Source organism: Octodon degus, unplaced genomic scaffold, assembly GCF_000260255.1.
Source record: "Octodon degus isolate 3935 unplaced genomic scaffold, OctDeg1.0 scaffold00057, whole genome shotgun sequence".
NCBI classification, from domain to species: domain Eukaryota; kingdom Metazoa; phylum Chordata; class Mammalia; order Rodentia; family Octodontidae; genus Octodon; species Octodon degus.
In genome coordinates this window covers 12,805,529-12,825,082 of record NW_004524633.1, presented here as the reverse complement: position 1 = coordinate 12,825,082, position 19,554 = coordinate 12,805,529, and the positions used below count along the sequence as shown (strand labels likewise).

General features: G+C 38.3%; 1 protein-coding gene across 1 annotated transcript in view; it reads left to right on the top strand.

The window, feature by feature from the left end:
• Erich3 (glutamate rich 3) overlaps positions 1 to 19,554 on the top strand; it is a 106,760-nt gene that overhangs the window by 72,159 nt on the left and 15,047 nt on the right. Inside the window, exons 11-12 of the mRNA XM_023718305.1 lie at positions 3,678 to 3,908; positions 12,949 to 13,389. Coding sequence (XP_023574073.1) covers positions 3,678 to 3,908; positions 12,949 to 13,389 — 672 coding nt within the window. The remainder of the gene's footprint in view (positions 1 to 3,677; positions 3,909 to 12,948; positions 13,390 to 19,554) is intronic.

Sequence of the window (19,554 nt, the reverse complement as noted above, 5' to 3'; positions counted from 1 at the left end):
CCCACAGGTCAGGTCATCCATGGAGCAGCCGGACTCTCAGATGTCTTCTTCCTCACCTCCTCTTCCTGCTGCCCAGAGGTTTCAGAAATCTGAGAGAATGTTTACAGGATGATCAGAGCCTTGGCTTTTGTGTTTGTCTATTTCTGAAGCAATGTGTCTATTTTTAGAAAGATTTCTCTCCTAACTTTATTTTTCTATGACCCCTCTTAGCGTTTCTTCTTATCTTAGACTGAGAATTTAAAAATAATAACAACTGCAATTGCAAAGACATACACACAGGATGTTTTTCTACGTTATAACTTTCAAGGAAGGGTGGTCTGTCAAATCCATGTCAAACACTAGTCTTTCATTTTCTTCATTCCTTTTCCTTAAACCAACCTGGCAAGCATTGCAGGGGCTATTCTTTGTGCATATGAGGCAACGTTTCCTGACATCCTCGGTGTTGGCTGCTAGTGGCCTTTAAATGTGCATTTCTATGAAAACTCCCCCAAGGAGCAGCAGCAGCACAAGGGCGTTGGCTGTCTGCAGGGCAGCTATAGTGTGTGGGCCATCAGAAGCCAGAGGGTGGGCTCTGGAAGCGCACAGGGGCAGCACTAACGTCAACTGGTGTTGACTTGGGCCTCACAAGTGGGCATGGGAAGCAAGGTAATTTATTCTCTAGAAAAGAAATGGGATGTGGGGCCAGAACAAATCACAGAAAGGAAGGAGGCCAGCAAGCATGGCCCTGGCTTGTTCACACTGAAACCTTGAATGGGTGACCCGAAGGAGGCTGCCTTGTGCTATGATGACAATGGAATGTGTGTGGCTGTCGGAAGGCAGAGATTTAGATGTGATGGTGGGAGGGGTAGACAAAGTCAGGCAGCTTTTTCAGTTTGTTTTTAAATCTTTTTATTTATTTGGTTCAGGGTCTCTCTGTGCAGCCCAGACTCAGAATGATCCTGCTGTCTCAGCCTCTCCAGCACTGGGTTACTGGCATGCAGCGCCACGCCCAGTTCTGGTGAACAGCTTGGTGTGCCCAGGGTTCTGAGGCTGGCACAGCATGTGGTACTGGGATCAAACCCAAGTCCTTGCATTTGCCAGGCAGGCACTTAGAATGCTGAGCTACCTCCCCAGCCCAGTCAGAGAGCTTTGAATTTTCTGTTTTAAAAAACAAAACAAGACAAAATGGAGGCATCTCCAAAATAGGATGCCACTAGCAGCCAACATCGAAGAGAGATCTCAGGACTTTTTATGTGCTTCATTATAGGTTCTTTCAATTTTATGCTTTATTTTAATAATATAACTTTAACTGTGTCCTAGTGGTGGACGCTTGAACTGCCTGATCTTCATGACGTGCCCCTATGAAAATGTACTGCAGTCCAAGGGGCACCTAGCGTGGGCAATTTCTCCTGCTTTATGACCACTTCCTTCCACTCACAACTCCTGTTATAGCGAATGCCTGCTATTCATTAGGCACTCACAGCTCATAGCTAGTGCTGTGGTAGAGGTTACTGCTTTGAATGCCACCATGCAACGGCAAGGAGAAATACCAAAATGACACCCAGGGATCGCAGGCAGTTTTATTCACCTTGATGGGCACTGCTGGGAGTCATTCCTAGAGTATCAGTCCCTGATCCCTGGTGGTCTCGGGCTTATATGGGATAAGCGAGCAGGAAGTGCAGAAGCAGAATGGCTTGGCAGTCGGGGGTTGCTTCATACAACGTGCAGCCTAGTGACCAGCTGTGCATCCCAGTGCCCAGCTGTTTGTCCGAGAGAAGCAGCCGGATCTGGAACAGAAACTATTACCTAGGCGACTAAGAAGTTGAGGTACAGTGGTGAGGGGAGTTTCCTGCGATAGCCACACTCTTGTACTAACCCAGATGAAGAAATTGAAGCCTAAAGATTTTCAACAAATTGTCCAAGGTCACATAACCAGGAAGTGCTTTAACTGGGAGTTGGACATATGAGGACCAGACTCCAAACCCATCTTTCAGTACAGTTTAATACTCTACTACCAATAAAACGGCAGCAATCCTCTTGCGTTCTGTGCAGGTCCCTCTTTATCTTGTGACCAAGAGCAAAGGTATAAAACATTTTTGCATGTATTCTGGGACCTTTGATGGAATATTTTCATACTGCTGTTGATCACAGATGACTGAAATCATAGAAAGAATAACTGCCTAGTGGGGAGTTAATGCTCCTCATGCTGCCTTCCATAAGTGAGCACCTTCTTGCTACCTTATTTCCACAACAAAAACTGGAGTTGCCTTGGTGGCAGATGTTGTCGTAGGTTTTTGGGGTTTTTTTAGTTCTCTTTTCCATAGAAGCTTCTTAGGAACTGCACCAACTGGGGAACAATCCTGGGCCTGGCTAGCAGGACTTGGCTCTAATGTTCATTTGCTCGTGTCAGTACCTCCCACGAGTCATGCCACAGGAGCCAAATTCTTCATCTTTCTGCTTGTTTTACAGTTTTGTTTGGCTGATGCCCACCTTGCTCATTTACATGTATTAAATATCTTCTGTGGAAATGCTTTTGGGAATTCTCCCTTTTTGCCTTCTTCATGATAGTTTTGATTTCCTGGTTCCTCTTACATCTTCCTCATTTGCTTTCTGCTTCAGCAGGGCTTTCGTTATATGCACAGGACGTGAGTTTCTAAATTAACTTTCTTTTATTGCAGCAAGGTGGACCGCTTTCAGACAAATACCTGAGAGCCCCCTGTCCCGCTGGAAGAGAAACCAGGGTATCTAATAATTAAAACCCACAAAATTGGGAACCTTTATTTTACTTGTAATTTTTATTTTTAAGGATAATTTGTTTATTTGCTTAATTGGTTCTGCATGAGATAATTTTGCTCTCCCTCTTTGGCATGTTGTCACTTTAAGACTTTTAGGTTTTGGTAGAGGAAAAAGGGGAACAATTAAATATGAAAGCTGAAAAATTATAGCCACAAGGGATGGCTGGAGTTTACCTAATGTGCCAATTTCCTTTTCCTGCTACACGTTTGTTGCATATCCGTGGGGACGAAGCAAATTTGTGACTGTGACAAGAATATTCTATGTTGTAGGAATTTTTATACTTGGAATGTAATTATTTCATTCCTTGTAAGAATGAATAATGTATATGTTTGGATTTCTGGCTTGGGTATAGAATCCTTCATAATGCCTTTTTAATGTCCATTTGCTTCTCAAAGAATGTGCTATTCAAGGTGTTACTTCTCGGGGCATTTGGACTTGATTAATTGAATTTTTCCACTTCACTGTTCATTAACTTGATATCCAAATATTTCGAACATTCTTCATATGAAATACGACCTCAGTGGGTCTCCAAATTAACTTTCATTATTATAATCCTGTCCTCTTCATTTTTAATTTGCTTCTAATGCATTGTCTTGTGGCAGGTTCTTCCCTTTCCACTGTGGTCATTGTACATGATGGTATCCATTTGAAAATGAATGTTTATTAGGATTCAGTCCTGCCATTTGCCGAGGTTCATTTCCTTTATATTCGCCTATGTGTAGCTGATTGCAATCTTTGTTCACTTACTGTTAGTTTCCATGTTCACTAATTGCAAGGAAAAGAAGCAGCAAAGAAAGAAGCAGAGAGGGGAGGATAGCAGAGCCAAACTTCTCATTAAAGTGAAATGGGTTAAGTGCCAAGGATTCGATTTTCATTCTTACGGTGGAGATTTTCTTTTTCAGAGTATGAAGAAGATTTTGAAGTAGATGAGGAGAAGCAAGATGAGAAAGCTAATGAAGAAGGACAGGCTGGTGATCAAATGAATGGAATATCAAAGTCACCCTCAGAGGATGAAAAAGATAATTTAGGCCCTGAAAAGGAGACTTCAATCTCTTCACAGGAGGCGCTGGGTGCTGATGGTGGCGAGAAGGAGGAAGGATGCTCTGACAGTGAACTGGAGGAGGAGAAACAAGGCAAGTGCAGCTCATCCTGCCGTAAGTGCAGACGCGGGCCGCCCCAGCAGTGCTCCTCCTACTTCTCTGTCTTTTGTGTTTTCATAAGAGGATCTGCCAAGGGCATGGGTGTGGTGTGTGACCTGAGCCCCAGCCCTGGGCTGCCCGCTCGCGGTCTGCACCCACATGACAGAGTCGGCCCTTAGTCCTTGCTCTTGCCTTACTTGGGTGGGGATTTTCAGCAGGGTGCTAGGTAAATGGGGTGGTGACACAGATCTGTGTAGTTACAAAGTTATTCTATTTGTATCCCAAATTCCCTTTCACACACACACACACACACACACACACACACACACACACACACATTTTATGAGTTTGAAAAATGAAAAAATGCTGATACTTTAATAAAAATTAAATTGAAGATGTTTTCCCTTGTTCTATTTTCTTCCTTTTTCCTTCTTTCCTTTTTTCTGCTTGCTTTCTCTTTCTTTCTTTCTTTCTTTCTTTCTTTCTTTCTTTCTTTCTTTCTTTCTTTCTTTCTTTCCTCTCGCTCTTTCTTTCTTCTCTTTCTCTCTTCCTCTCTCTCTCTCCTTATCTCCCTCCCTCTCTCCTACCCTCCTTCCCTCCCTCCTACTTTCCCACCTCCCTTCCTCAAACAAAGGATGCTGCTATTTGTCCATGGCAGATTTTGTGGTAGAATTTTATAATCTTTAAGTCTAAATGACTTAAAATGTACACAGAGAAAATGTAGAGCTTTCAGATAGACAAGTAAACCTTTACTTGAGGCATACAGCATTTCAACATTTGAGAACTTTGTCAAGATTTTAATTCACCTAAAGTCTTTCCAATGAAAGAAGAAAGACAGTTTCCTCTTTATTTTAGGAGAAGATTTGGTCAATCTTCTATGGATTTTAGTTAATAAAATATCTCTGTAGGACATGCATTGTAGTAATAATAAACTTATGTCTGAATATGTGTGTTTTTTTATAATTTGCTTCTAACGAAAGTACAATGAGACATTTTGGTGATTTTTTTGAGTTGTCTATTCTTTTCACCTCAATTTTTTGATATAAAATTTCAAAATTTTCAATTCAGAAAGTATATTAGAACATATAAGATTGAACAAAATAATCAAGTCATCATCATAGGAGCATATATGTAGCTTGTACAATAGTTCTCTGTTCTTCAAAAAATAAACTAAACCTATTTAAAAGTTCATGCATACATATACAAGGCAATATAATTATTTAGAGTAAAATAGAATAATTTTGCTATAAACAAGAGGTGGGATCATGACTGGATCTGAACCAAAAATTTAATTCTGGCTTCCTGACAGCTAAGGTAAAAAGCAAAGCACATTTGCAAAATGCAAATGAAGTTAATTAGCAGCAATTTTTGAAACAAGATTTGCATTAATTTTTATTTATAGTTTTAATTTTTATTTTAGTATTCTTGTGTAATTGAAAGAAACTACTTAAGACTAATCATCGGGCATTTAATATTTTTTAATGCTTATACCAGCGCTTTTCTATATTTTCTCTTAGTTCTTGCGTTTTCTGTTTCCTAGATTGGATGCGCCTGTCTCATAAGCTCCGCTCTCAGTTTGAATGTGAATATTGTGCTTAGCTTTATGTCTTGTCTGATGCAGAGAAGGTTAAAGAATTGAATGGAAATGTGGCATCACCTGTGTCAATCCTTGTAAGGAAATTATCCAAATGGCTTGAGCCTAGAGAATCCAAAACGTGTCTGTATAGAAACGTAACAGGTTCAAATCACACGAGACTCTTAATTTTTTATTTGCACAGTAATGATAAGAAATTATCAAGTGGTTGATTTCAGGAAGCCACAGCATACCCGGGGTGTTTAGTTATCTGGTTATTACTTTTGTGCTACAGAATCACTTTGCTTTTGGGGGAGCTGAGACACAATCATTTTTTATGTTCAAGCAAGGAGACTGTCCTTGAAGGAAAAGCTCGAATCATTGAGACCTGTAATTATGCATTCATAGCAATAGGTAACCCTCAGAGCCCAGTGCTTAGAGAAAATTATAACTTTTCTTCAAAATCAGAAAAGATCCCCTTGCCTAAAATTAAATTTTCCCAATAAAATGATTTTGTTTCCTCAAGGTTATGCATTTCACAGGCTGAGCTTTTTATCCGATGTTATTGTCTATCTTTTCTTTCTTTCTTTTTGTCTTATTTTGCTTTGAAAAGGAGGAAGTAAAATGGACAGTTTCCAATTTTGCGCATGTGGACCGTGGCTGTGTCCTGGGTGCACCGGACCTGTGCAGGCGCTGGCTTTGGTCCCCCTCATGCCTGCCGCCCCCATGATGCCACCCCACTCAGCAGCCTTCATGGACCCTTTGGTTTATGAAGCACTCGCACTTACTGCTTCTTGTGGTTTAAGTTCTGTCCCTTAAATTAATTACACAAGCTAACAATCCATAGACTTGTTATACTATGAAAGCTAATACCATCCAAGGACCGGCCAAATAGCTCACCAGATTAAAGCGCGTGCAAGCAGGCGCAGGGGCAGGGGGTTCAATCCCCGGGCCTGCTGTGCCGGCCCCGCCCCCGGGGCGTGCTGAGACAGCAATTGAGACTGGGCGTGGTGGTGCGTACCTGTAACCCTAGCTCTTGGGAGGCTGTAAACAGGCGGATCACTCCGAGTCCGATCTAGTAGTGAGACCCTGAACACCCTATAGACCCTTCCCTAAAATAAAAAAAAAAAAATTTAAAGTGTAAAAAAATAAAAATAGCTAATACTGTCCTGTTGTTCTTGCTTTTCCTCACGGAGCCAATTTCCTAGAAGATACTTTGTACATTTTTGAAAATACTTGACTGTGAACACCAAGAATTGCAAGGAGCTGTGGTGCACGCCATGACTTCTAGCTGCATTTATGGGATTTGATTTTGGGGCTCTTTATTGTAAAACGTTCTACGGCGCTAGTGGCACCGTTGATGTACAGAACGTGTGATGATTACAACAGGCAGGCAGTGAAGGCTAATGAGAAACAGCCGGTCCTCAACTACTGAGAACTTTAAGAACCAGAAATTAGTGTGACTATTTTCGTTGTCATTTTAATAATATTATCAAGCTATCTTTTTCCATTCTAGATGTTTACATTGTAAGTTAGTATTTTTTTTTTACCAATGCATGATTTTATTTTTACAGATAACTAAAAAAACTATAACATTACTATTGATCTGAAATAAAATTTCATCCCAGTAGTTATTATTACTATTCCCCCCCCCCGCCCTCACCTCTCAGGCCTCTTTTTTTTTTTTTTTTCATTCTTTTATTTTGATAATCTGCTTTGGAGTTATTAAGAAAGATGCTTTTTACCATTCGGAGTATCAGAAATAGAGACTTTATCCGTCAAATAAGGGGCACGTTTTCAGAAGGATAACGACGTGACAGATTCCTCGAACTACTCTTGAAAAGCACGACAGCACTCCATCCTCGGGTTGTAGGAGGCACCTTGTGACCACCGAATCCCAGGCACTAGCACATCCCTTCTGTTGACATGATTAAGGATCTTGCTGTTGGTATTTGGATGTGTTTCCTTTGAACCTGACTGCACCTGTTCCCAGAGGGCAAACAATTGCCCGGACTGTCACTCTCGTGACAAGTCGGCCCCATTTAAACTGCCGGCTAACAATCGCGCAGCCCACCTTGATGAATGCGCTGCCGGCAGCCACCGTGATGGATGCTGTGGACCAGAAGCTGTCGGGGGCGGACTCTGGTTTAGGAATGATGTGTGAGGCTGCCTATCATTTAAGGGGAATGGCAGCTCGCTTTCTGTGCATTTGTGTCGGCAACCCTAGGCACTAATTTACCAGTTGAAAGTATATTGTCGTAGATGAATGGTGTGAGATGGAGGGGAGAAGTATCATGTCATGGGGAAGAGGCTGCTTTGCTTTTGTGGACAGCTTGGATGATAGTACCTAGGACTAAGCGGTAGAAAGTAGCTCCTCATGAGAGAAGGACAGGAAAGAGGGAGAGAGAGAGAGAGAGAGAGAGAGAGAGAGAGAGAGAGAGAGAGGAAAATATTCAGAATATTAAATGGCAACTTGAAAAGGCAAATCCTGAAGCCATTTTTTTTTTCTAATAAAAAAGATAATTTCACTTCTGCTGCTTTTGTTTTCCAGTCTGTTAGAAATACACCCCGTAGTCTTTTAAAATCCCAGAATTGCAGAAACACTATCTGACTTACTGACATCAGGAATCTTACTGACTGAATTAAGAGTCTTGCCTGACTGTGAGTTTGAAGAGAAGCATCCAGTGACGTTTTCTCCTCTATGTGGAAACTCTGTGTGCTGTCACCCTGCGGACTTTAGTGACCCGTGCCGCCTCCTTGGATCAGAGAGCATTCTGGGAAGACTGTAGGCTGCTGTTGGACAGAAATTTCTCTCCGATTTTTGCAAGGTTTGATTTCTTAAGAGTAAGAGCTTATGTTTGATTATTAAACTAGGTAATCATAGCTTTGAGGTGAATATTAAATACAGACACATCCTTTAGTTTACACAACATACTTTTATATAAACTATTCCTTCACAGGTTTGACTCTGTCATGGGTATAACATCGGCACTCCCTGGATGCTCAGCAAACTCCTAGGATAGAGGCTCCTGATTGCGTGCCTGAGTGAACAAATGTGTGCAGGTTTACGTAGCATAGGAGACGCATGACTCAGTTGTACACTCAATACTATAATCTCATTTTTATGCTTATAAAGTATAATTAAAAGTAACAGTGGTGGAAACCTTATACTGTCTTTATGTTTTCTTTTCTTCCTGCTACATCTGCATTTACCTGCGAATATGTACTCCTACAAAGTAATGCATAGATTTTTCTTATTGATGAATTGAGGCACTTCAATCTGTGATAATTATCTGTGTGAGGACATATATTCCCTCCCATGATAAATGACTAGTGACTGTTTCCACCTAGAATTTAATGATTTCTGTTTTCATTAAGCACACTGTCATGCTATAATATTTATTGAGTATGATACAATTGTCTAATTATGTATTGCTGCATGTGAAGATACTGATTCAATCCCAGTATCTATTATAAATTATAAACAGATTTTCATGAACATATGGATATAATCAAGGCAGAAATATGCATACAATTAGAGGGCATATAAATTTCAGTGCCATGACTCATTTAAAGAAAGAGGAAGCATTACTTATTTAGATTTTGCACAGAAAATTTAAATTAATGAGAGATTTGATTTTTTTCAGAAGAAAATTTAGAGTTTGGAAATTTTAGAGTTCAGAAGACTATTGAGCTTATTGGGTGGGGACCCATGATATATCATTGAGTGATTTAAATTTTAATTAACACTACTTATTTGATTTTGCAGTCAAATTGAGATGTCTGTATAGGGTTCTGGCTAATAAATAAAAAAGTTAAGCAAAATATAGTAATTGACAAAACAGTGAATTTAAACTTTCTACATTATAGCTAATAGATGCTGAGTATATTTAATTCTTTGAACCTCATTTTCCTAGTCTGGAGAAAGAAAGCAACAAACATTCAATAGGATTAATGAGATATTGTAAAATCCTTTGCTGTTTGGTATACAGTAGGTGTATGATTCTGATCATAAATCTGTGACATCACTGTTGTTATAGTACATACTGGATGGAATAGCAAATAAATTTATGAGACCACAGTCCATGTATAATATAAAAGACTTTAAGCTATCAAGAAATGATTATTTAATTTGATTAGGTTAACTTTGTTCTCATGTAATTGCTTGACAATAATTTGTGAAAAACCAGTAGGGTCATCTTCATTTTACCCAAAAAACAGAGGCTTGGAGAACTTAACTAGCATCAATAATCTCAAAGCTTCTAACTAGCTGGTCATGATGCGGACATCTAGGCTTGTGTTACAGAAGAACATACTATTGATACCAACTTTATGTTTTGTGAACTAAGATATTAAGTGCTGTGATGCACAAAAAGATAGTCATCAGTGCAAAGCTGTTAATGACATATAAAGGAGGTGATTTGGGGACTGACTGATATGGAGGGAAAAGCTGGAGACAGCTCCACCTTTGGCTATGGAACAGTGGTTTCAACCCTGCTGGATTTGGCCAAGGCCTCAGGCACTGGGTGCAGATCTTATTTTGCCAGGAAAAAACAAAACCAAAAAACAAGCAAATGAAAGAAAGAAAGAAAGATCAAAACTAAGAAAGCTCTTTCAGCATCAGTGCCAGGATGGACACTGTGGAGACAAATGGAATTGGGTAGGAAGCTGAGGTGTTTACCAATAACCTCCAAGGTGGTTTTCCCCTCTAATGACAAAAATTCACATACGTGCCAGGAAAGTTCCTTTATATGAACGTCTTTGTAGAATACTTGTTTCATTTCTAAGGGAACAGATAAAAGTCATTACTGACTGAATTACTGGCCCTGTGAAGGCCCTGAAGATTTTTGAGCTCTTTTTGGTAAGCAAAATCTTACCCCAGATTCAGTATGAAAATGAAAGCAAGAAATGAGATGGAAATGAAATTATACCACGAGGTGAAAGAGAAATTGGGAAACTGAAATGAGCTGATAGCGGAGGTCAGGTGCCCTCGCCACTTCAGGCCCGCTCATTCTCCTGATCTTTCTTTGCTGAAGGACTGACTCAAAATTGAACCCAAGCACATGTCAGCCTTTCAAAATAAAATAATATAATTAATAGAAGCTTTGCAAGAAAGATAAAGGGCTGCTCATTTTTCATTATGAGAATAACTCTTGAGCCAAGAGTGGGAGTCTTGAAGAAGCTCTTGATAGTAGATATATTTTCAGTAGCTCAGGACAAGTCTAACATGTCCCAGCCAACGGTGTAATTAATGAAAGCTATTGATTAAATCAGTAATAAGCAAGCGTTGTTTTTCCTTATCTAGAATGTAAATATAAAAATGTTTAAAAATGGGGGATACAAAAAAAGGGCCGGCCAAATAGCTCAGCAGATTAATGCACCTGCAAGCAGGTGCAGGGGCCAGGGTTTCGATCCCCAGGGCCTGCCGGGCCATGCTGGCACTATCCCCAGGGAATGCTGAGATAGCGATTGAGACTGGGCATGGTGGCGCACACCTGTAATCCCAGCTCTTGGGAGCTGTAAACCTGTAAACAGGTGGATCACTATGAGTCTGATCTAGTAGTGAAACGCTGAATACTTCGTAGCCCCTTCCTTAAAATAAAAAAAAAATAAAAAAAAAAAGAGGTGGAGAAACTAAGAACCCTAAAGTTTCTGAATTGATACTAATAAAACAGAGACAACTCACTCAACCTACCATGTTCCCTGCAGATACAGCTTATCTAGATTTTGTAAGAGTAGCTAAAGTATGCGATTGCTTTAAAACATAATGGTCAGTTGTTGCTTATCGTGGTGTTGGGAATCATACTCAAAGGGTTCTGTTGTTCAATAGCTTGCTTTTGTAGTCTGTTTTTTTCTTGCTTCTGTTTAGTATCTCTTAAATCTTAGTGGGAACACAGATAGGTCTCTGTGACTATACTTATAACTATACATATATTGATTGGCAAGACCTATCATAGAGAGCTGGAGGTTGATGGACTTGAGGGAGAGAGAGAGCGAGCGAGCGAGCGAGAGAGAGAGAGAGAGAGAGAGAGAGATTTCTTTCCTTAAACTGCATTAAATGCTATAGCCATCTGTGTAGCTGTCAGTCAGAAATTTTAAAAATAAGGTAGTAAAGAGCACAGAGAAAAGAGAGATAGGCAGGATTTAAATATAGCCTATTTTATCTTAAAATATATTCTATGAGAAATAGTTATGAACACAAATATATTGATGAAAAAGCAAAAGCAAGTTCTATTTCTGAGATCCCAGACATGTTGTGCAGTGAGTTTTATGCTGTAAGTTTTCCTTATAGAGGCTCAGTAAGTATGTTACATTCTTAGATGTTTTTAAAGGTTATTGCATAGTATGTGAATCTCTTTTGATTATTGCAAATTTCTAGCCTGTGTATCTTTAGCACTACCTTAGCATAGGACTCTAATTTCTTATCTGGTTTTGTGTGCCTAGTTCCTGGTTTCTATGTCTTTGGCTACTGCAATTCTTCCTCACTGGGTTTGTAGCTCAGGGGTAGAGCATTTGATTATAGTTCACCCTCAGGGACAAACAGCCAGGAAGTTCAGGGAGATTTCCAACCCCTTTAAAGAGTGGCCCATAGCCACGATCTTACTGATATAAAATAGGAAAACTCAGCTTTAACTTGATTTATTTGTATGCTTCTACTATAACCTACACATCAGAGACCCCTGTAGGATAAGACTGAGTTTGAGGTGTTTTTTTTTTTTTTTTTTTTTGATGGAACCAGGGATTGAACTCAGGCCCTTGTGCTTGCCAGGCAAGCTCTTATTTTACTGAGCCATCTCCCCGGCCCCTGAATTTGAGTTCTTAATTGAGATAGCTCCTTGACTGTTTCTCTTCCTTTCTTGGGTTTCCCTATGCCCTGAAGTGTTTCTCCTGAGCCTGCCCTCAGTATGTCACTTGCTCATGAAGCTTCATCTCATTCCTTGCCTCTGGGGGAGCTTAAGGTAAAACAGTATCTCCTGTACACACACAATATCCCTCACTTAAATATTTCTTAAATGCTTATATTGTATAAATTTGTAGGTCTTACCATACCTGGATCCCAGGGTGTCTTATATGATGGATATCACAATAGGTAATACTTAAAGTTTCATCTATACAAGATGACATAGAAATATATACCTCTGGTGTAATAGAAAATTAAAGGATTTCTTACTAACATTTTTGTGTCCTATCAGATATTTACAAAGGTTTTTCCATTAAGTTGACTTTCAAAAAACAAATCAAAACAACAAGGATTTCTTGGTTTAGATGTACCTATTGTTAAAGACTTCTATAGTTAATAGACTATATTTTTCTTTGTCATGACAAGTATGTGGAATATTTTGGAAAAGGATCAGAGCTAGTTAAACTATCTTTTTAAAATTTTGCTACAGCTATATACTATCATGTTTTCCACTGTTACACTGATTAGAATAATGATGTCACCATTTTTAATTTTTATAGATACACGAAGTGCTTCATCAGTCTCATCTGGTCCATATTCTAGTGAGAGTGAGGATGACTCCATAGAGCTGGGCAAGGAAGCCTGTTCTGAGCACGGTACACACGCTGGTGCCAGAAGTTCATCCTCTCTTGAGCTGAGTGAAAGTGATGAGCCAGGAAAATCCCACCTTCCCATCGAAGAATCCTTTGAACCTGAACTGGAAGACCTAGAAATAAGAGAAGGAGACCTGGAGAACCAACCTCTGCCAACAAAGGAAAGCTGGGACAACGTTCTTGAAGAAATGGGGAGAGGAGCCCAGGGAATTGCAGAGAATTCATCCAAGAAGTCTGGGAAACATGCTCGTGAGGAGGAAAAAGAAATGGGAAGGAGCCAGCTTGGAAAAGGAAGCCCTCCTAAGGTGGAGGACAGACAGGCGGGTCTCCCTGGGGTGGAGGAAGGTGGTAAGTATGGCCTCTGAGTTGACCTGGGCTGTCCCCATGCATGGAAGCTGATTGTGGCCATCACTCACTGCCAAGGCTCGGGAAACACAGCTGTGATGCTACCGGGGGGACGCAATGTTCTCCATTTCTTCCCTTGTCACATAATCATACATGTATGTTCAGCTTGCTGTTTTCCTTCTGTTGCATTTAAAAAAATTACTTGATAATTCTTACATTCTGTTTCCTATTTTCTGTAAATTCCTCCTTGTGGTAATTCTATCTCAAGAATCAAATAAAATGAAATGCATGTCTGAGTGAAAAGGTATGTGTGGCTTTTTAGAAGTTAATACTAGTAATGCTGTTTGTTTTTAGCTATTTATGCATTTACATATCCATAGCTCACTGTGTCCCAGGAGTGGTTCTAAATACCTATATTAACTGATTGCTTCCTACAGCAGCCCAATCTCCTCTTGAGGTAGGTTCTGTTAACATTTCTTTTCTGTAGATGAAAAAAAATATGGCTTGAAAAAGTTAGGTAGGTTGACAAATACATAATGACAGGACTTCTGGAGATTTGAATCCAAGCTGATTATTTCTAGCATTTCTAAAGATTTCCTACTGTATCCATATAATTGAAATTTGGATTTAGATAAAAATGCAAAAATTGCCCAATTCCAAATTTTATTTTGCACTCTTCTCTGAAACTGAATTATCTCATCATCCCTGGGGTTCTTGCACATGTAGGATGGTCCCCTTGGACACGGAAGACTGTAGTGAATAAAAGCTATCAGGGCCCAGGACCTCTGACACATGAAGGTTGGATGCTTTTCTTACCTTTGAAGCATGACGAAAAGACTAAGTTACAATGCAGTGGTCACTTTTAGTTCCGAGAAAAATGTGTTTTTAGATTTTTGTGTTATGAAACTCAACCTGTGTTTTAGGAAGTTATATGAATTCTTCTAATGTCTCTATTTTAGACCTTTAACAATTGCTGTTAAACAACTGGCATCTACATGAAGGAGTGGGGAATTCTAATAGCCTTCTAGTCAACCACTGATGCTAACCTTGGACTATATGTGAGGCATCATCATCCTTAGGAAATATACGAGAGTTCGTCCCATTAAATATTAAGAAGCCTTGGCATTCTAATAACTAGGCAGGCATCAGTATCTATTCATGCATAAAGTCAGAGAAGGTACAAAGTGCTAAAGGAAGAGATGTTTGGTTAAGGACATCTTGCAAGTTTCGTGAAGACCATGTTTGAGAAAGGCTTTAAATGTCAGATACAATTTTGAAGTTGAGGCATAGCACAATAAAAGAACTTCAGGTAATTGTGTGTAACAAGAGATCTGACCTTTATGTTATCAAAAATAACTAGTACAAACTAAGATTAAAAACATTTTATATTTTTAAATGACACACAAAGCTCTAGAAATTCACTATCTAGGTCTTTCCTGAAAAATGTTTGTCAACCTCTTCCCTAGAATTATAACACAAAGGCTCTCAGCAGTTTCAAAAGGACTTTACCAATTCAAAATTATGATTAAAGTATATTTGAAATACTTTTATAATATAATTCTAATCTTTAATCTTGGGTTTCCTTGTTACATTTTAGTAGAGTCTGTATAATCTAGAAAATGTACATAATTTGGCCACCTGCTAATTTAAAAGTGAAAGGTATGGATGGGGGTACAACTCCATTTTAGAGGCTCTGCCTACCATGTGTGAGGCCCTGAGTTTGAGCCACAACATGGAAAACAAAAGAAATATAGAGGCGTTAACTTTCAGCATTAATAGTGCCATTATTGTTCTTAAATTTATGTTAAAAAACTAAATGCTTTGCCCATACTTATATAAATAAACATCTTTGTAGAAAGCAGGGCATATACTGTCTCAGTTGTACTCAGCTGCTGGCTAGACTGACAGCAGCAGAGAGACTGCATTATGACCAGTGTCTTGTGATCTCACTTAGATGACAGCGGTTCTTCCCCGGGCTAGGAAGATGATGAGTGTTTCACTTTATTACTTTTCTCGCATATACTGGGAAACCTGCATTTTTGACTTGATGACATCTATCATTTTAAAACATTTCACTTCTTTTTATTCAGGTGGCTTCAAAACTAGATGGGAAAGTGTGGGGCTTTTTGCTTTCCTTCAATTTTTAGTTTTATTAGTGCGTGTCTGCAGTCCACGGTGATTGCATCTATCACGGGAGCTAGTACATGCATGTTACATGCCTTGATTCTTTATCCCCCTCCCCACATCTCCTGGCTCCCTTCCCACTTGTAAAAGCTCTCTCTTCACTTTTTAGAATCTTTTAAAACTTACCCTTCTCCCCTCTCCCTCTGTGCTCCCTCCATCTTTTGTTCTCTTTCTCATTTGAAAAAGATCTTCCTGCTTTCCTCTCTTGTATCTTCTGTTTTGTTTTTTATACTTTGGGCTTCTTGGTTACAGGAACTATGAGAAACTTAAGCTTGTGTGTCAGATTTCTTTTACTTAACTCTATGGTCTCCAGGTGCATCCATTTAGCTACCAATGACTTCAATTTATTTTTCTTTACAGAGGATTCATACTGCATTGTGTTTAAATCCTACATTTTTAAAAAAATCTGTTCATCTGCTGATGGACATACAGGGCATGTCCAAGATTTAGCTGAGAGGAATTGTGCTGCTCTAAACATGGGAATGCATATGTCTCCGTAGCATGAGGTCTCGAAATCTTTTAGTGAGATACCTAGAAGGGGACCAGCTGGGTCAAATGGAATTCCTAGTTTTCGTTTTCTGTGGAATCTCCGCACAGATTTCCATAGTGGCTGTGCTAGATCACATTCCTGCCAAACATTCAGAAGGGCACCTTTTTCCTTGCAATTCACCAGCATTAGTTGTTTGGTTTCTTGATGATTTTCATTCTTTCTGGGGTGAGGTTGAATTTCTGGAGCTTTTTAATGTGATCCAATCCCATGTGCCATCTGTTGATTCTTGGTAGTTTTCTCTTACCATTGAGGTTCTCTTCAGAAAGTCCTTGCCTATGTCTTCCAGCCAGTTAACTGTTTCTGTTGGAATAGTTAAACCTTTGATCCATTTTGATTTTAACTCAATACAAATGAGATACATGGATATATATTTAATTTTCGGCATGTAGATACTTAATTTTTCTAGCACCATTTAATAAATAAGGAATTGTTTTTCTTCCAATCTATGTTTTTGCCCCCTTTGTCAAAAGTCAGATGCCTGAATGTGCCGGGGTCGCTTTTGCTTTTCCTGTTCCTTTGGGTCACACGTGTATTTTTACACTAGTGTCACACCGTTGCCTTTACCACTGCAGCACTACAGTACGGCGCCATTTTCTAGGATTGTGATGCCTCCTGCTTCGCTTTTACTACCCAGGATTTCTTTTACTATTCTGATCCTTTCTGAGACTGCCTGTCTTTGTTAAGCTCAAATGAATGTGCTAATTCATTTTATCAACCTTTATTTTTCATAATCATATAATATATAGACATGGAATAACACAAAACAGAAAAGGTAGATTAAATAACTACTCATAGGTTCAGCATACACAAAAATAACTCTCAACAGTTATCCAGGGCTTGTACTTCTAAACCTAGCTACATTGCCATATTTTTATAAAATGTCCTCTGCTTTATATGTTAATGTTAATGTTATTATTTTCTTTTTTCTTTCTTTCTTTCTTTCTTTTTTTCTTTCTTTCTTTCTTTCTTTCTTTTTTTGCAGTACCGGGGATTGAACTGAGATTATTTTCTTATTGTTATGCAATTTTTATGAACATGTTTAATGTCAAGTATTTCATTCTTTGTTTTCTTCATATCTTAACTATTTAGCTATTGGAAGTTATTTATATTTTTTTCTGTTTTCATTTTGTTATTAATAGTACTTTAATATTTTAACTATCATTTTAAACATATTTATTTTCTCTGGATAGATTCCAAAAAGTATTATTTCGAGTTCAGAAGTTATAGATATATTGAAGATTTTAATGAATACTTTTCTTCCTAAAGAATTGATTTGTGTCCAAAAAAAGAATTTATTTAAAAGTTTAAATATTATCGAACAGATAAAAATAAAGTCAAAGTCTTCCTTGTTGAACTTCTACCCTTTCTCAATATATTGCTTTTGTGTATGAGATTAAAAATTTTAAAGATATTGATATATATATAAATTTGTACTTATATGTTATAATGATATCACATGCATATATGACATATCAGTATGTATGTACAGTATATTCATATATAAACCTATCTTGATTTTATGTACATTAGAAATAATTTTATTAGAAACTCAGTTTTTTCACTTCACACTTTATCTTAGATGTCCTTTTGCCTCAGCAGACATTTTTATTTTTTATTTTTTACCTCACACATATTGTATTGTGTAGTATTTTACAAAAGTAAATTTGCTTTGAAATGTGTAACATTCTGTTCAAGAACTCATAGTTTTATTGTATGGGTGGTCATTTTCCCTAAAACAGCAAAATTTCTCAGAGTCAAGAAATGTAAAAGCACATTGCAAAGTAAGACATAAGTAGGTTAAACACAATGAAGAACATGGAAAATATTCTAAATAATATACAGGATTAATGCCACGAAGAACATAAGGATGAGTAGATTGTGTTAATGTTTTTAAATGTCAGTACTCAAGGAAATATACAATATATTTTCCAAACATTTTAAGTAATGGAATCAAAAGAACACATAATCCCTGGGCCAGCTGTGCAGGCCTCACCCCCGGGGTGTGTTGAAACAGTGATTGAGACTGGGCGTGGTGGCACGTGCCTGTAATCCCAGCTCTTGGGAGGCTGAAAGCAGGAAGATTATTATGAGTCCAATCTAATAGTGAGACCCTGAACATCCTGTAGACCCTTCCCTAAAGTACAAAGAAAAGAGAAGACATAAATATTTTCAAATACTTTTATATGAATAAGAATGTCTAAGAAAATTGTAGATATAGCAATGAAGGTCCTGAATGTATAGTTCACAGTATTCATTTGATGCCAAATACAACAGCTATTTTTTCATTGCTGGGGGAAAACACCCAACCTTCACCATTTAGAGCAGAGGTTTATTTGGCTTATGGTTTCAGAGGATTCAGTCCACTATCAGCAGGTTCTGAGGCAGAAACCTCATAATGGAAAGACATGTTGGGGCAAGGCTGCTGAGTTGATGGCAACCATGGAAAGACAGACCCTCTGTGATCCCCATACAGGCCCAAGAAGTGTTTCACACACCACCTACGTGGATCACAGCCAGTTAAGCTTAACCTTCACATCAAGCAAAAGGGTTATGGAGAGTTCTTGCTTCTTATATGAGTCCTCAGCTAGATGGTTCAGAAGAGGCACAAAGCTACAAAACAGGGCCTCATTAGCAGACTATTCCACAAACACAGTTTATGTACAGTAGGCAAGAAAACTGGTAAAGTTGTAAGACTGAAATATGCATCTTTTACTTAGACTTTTAATTAGAACCTTAGGTCAACATGAAATAAAGGCTCAGATAATGTATAAAAATCTCTCCCTCATATTTGTGTGGTATATATTTCAATTAAAATGAAAACTGTGATTATGTTAAGAATAGATATACAGGTTGAAGTTAATGACACTAAGGATATTTTGTAGTATCCCAGCTAATAGACACTAATAGTAAACTCATATAATTTAATCTGAATTGCTTTAATTAAGATCACAGAAATAGATAAATGAAATACAGCCACTGTCTTTATAGCTTTCAGGTTACTATTGCAAAATAAGCTTCTTTTCATTATTTTAAGATAGCTTACTTAATTTGGCTTTGCCCTTATAAGTCAACAAATCAAGTCAAATGATTAATTGCACTTTATACATTGAAATAGATAAAGTAAAAGATTATAATTGTATGTTCAGTTAGTTAGTGTTCTTTGGAACTAGTGCAGCATTATAGGGCATAGTTTTAATGTCATTTTCCTGTTAAATTAAAGCTTTCCTAACGCATTGTGACAGTGTTTGTAATATATTCTAGTGATGCAACAGGTCAGGTGCCCTGACACATCAGTTTAGCCACTACATTATGAACATAAACAATGTAAATTCATAAGTGTACTTTAAAATAAATTATAATTTTAAGTGTATATGAAAGTAAGCCTTTTATATTTTATGTAAATCAAGAAAAATCACAGGCTTTGGGCAGGGTAA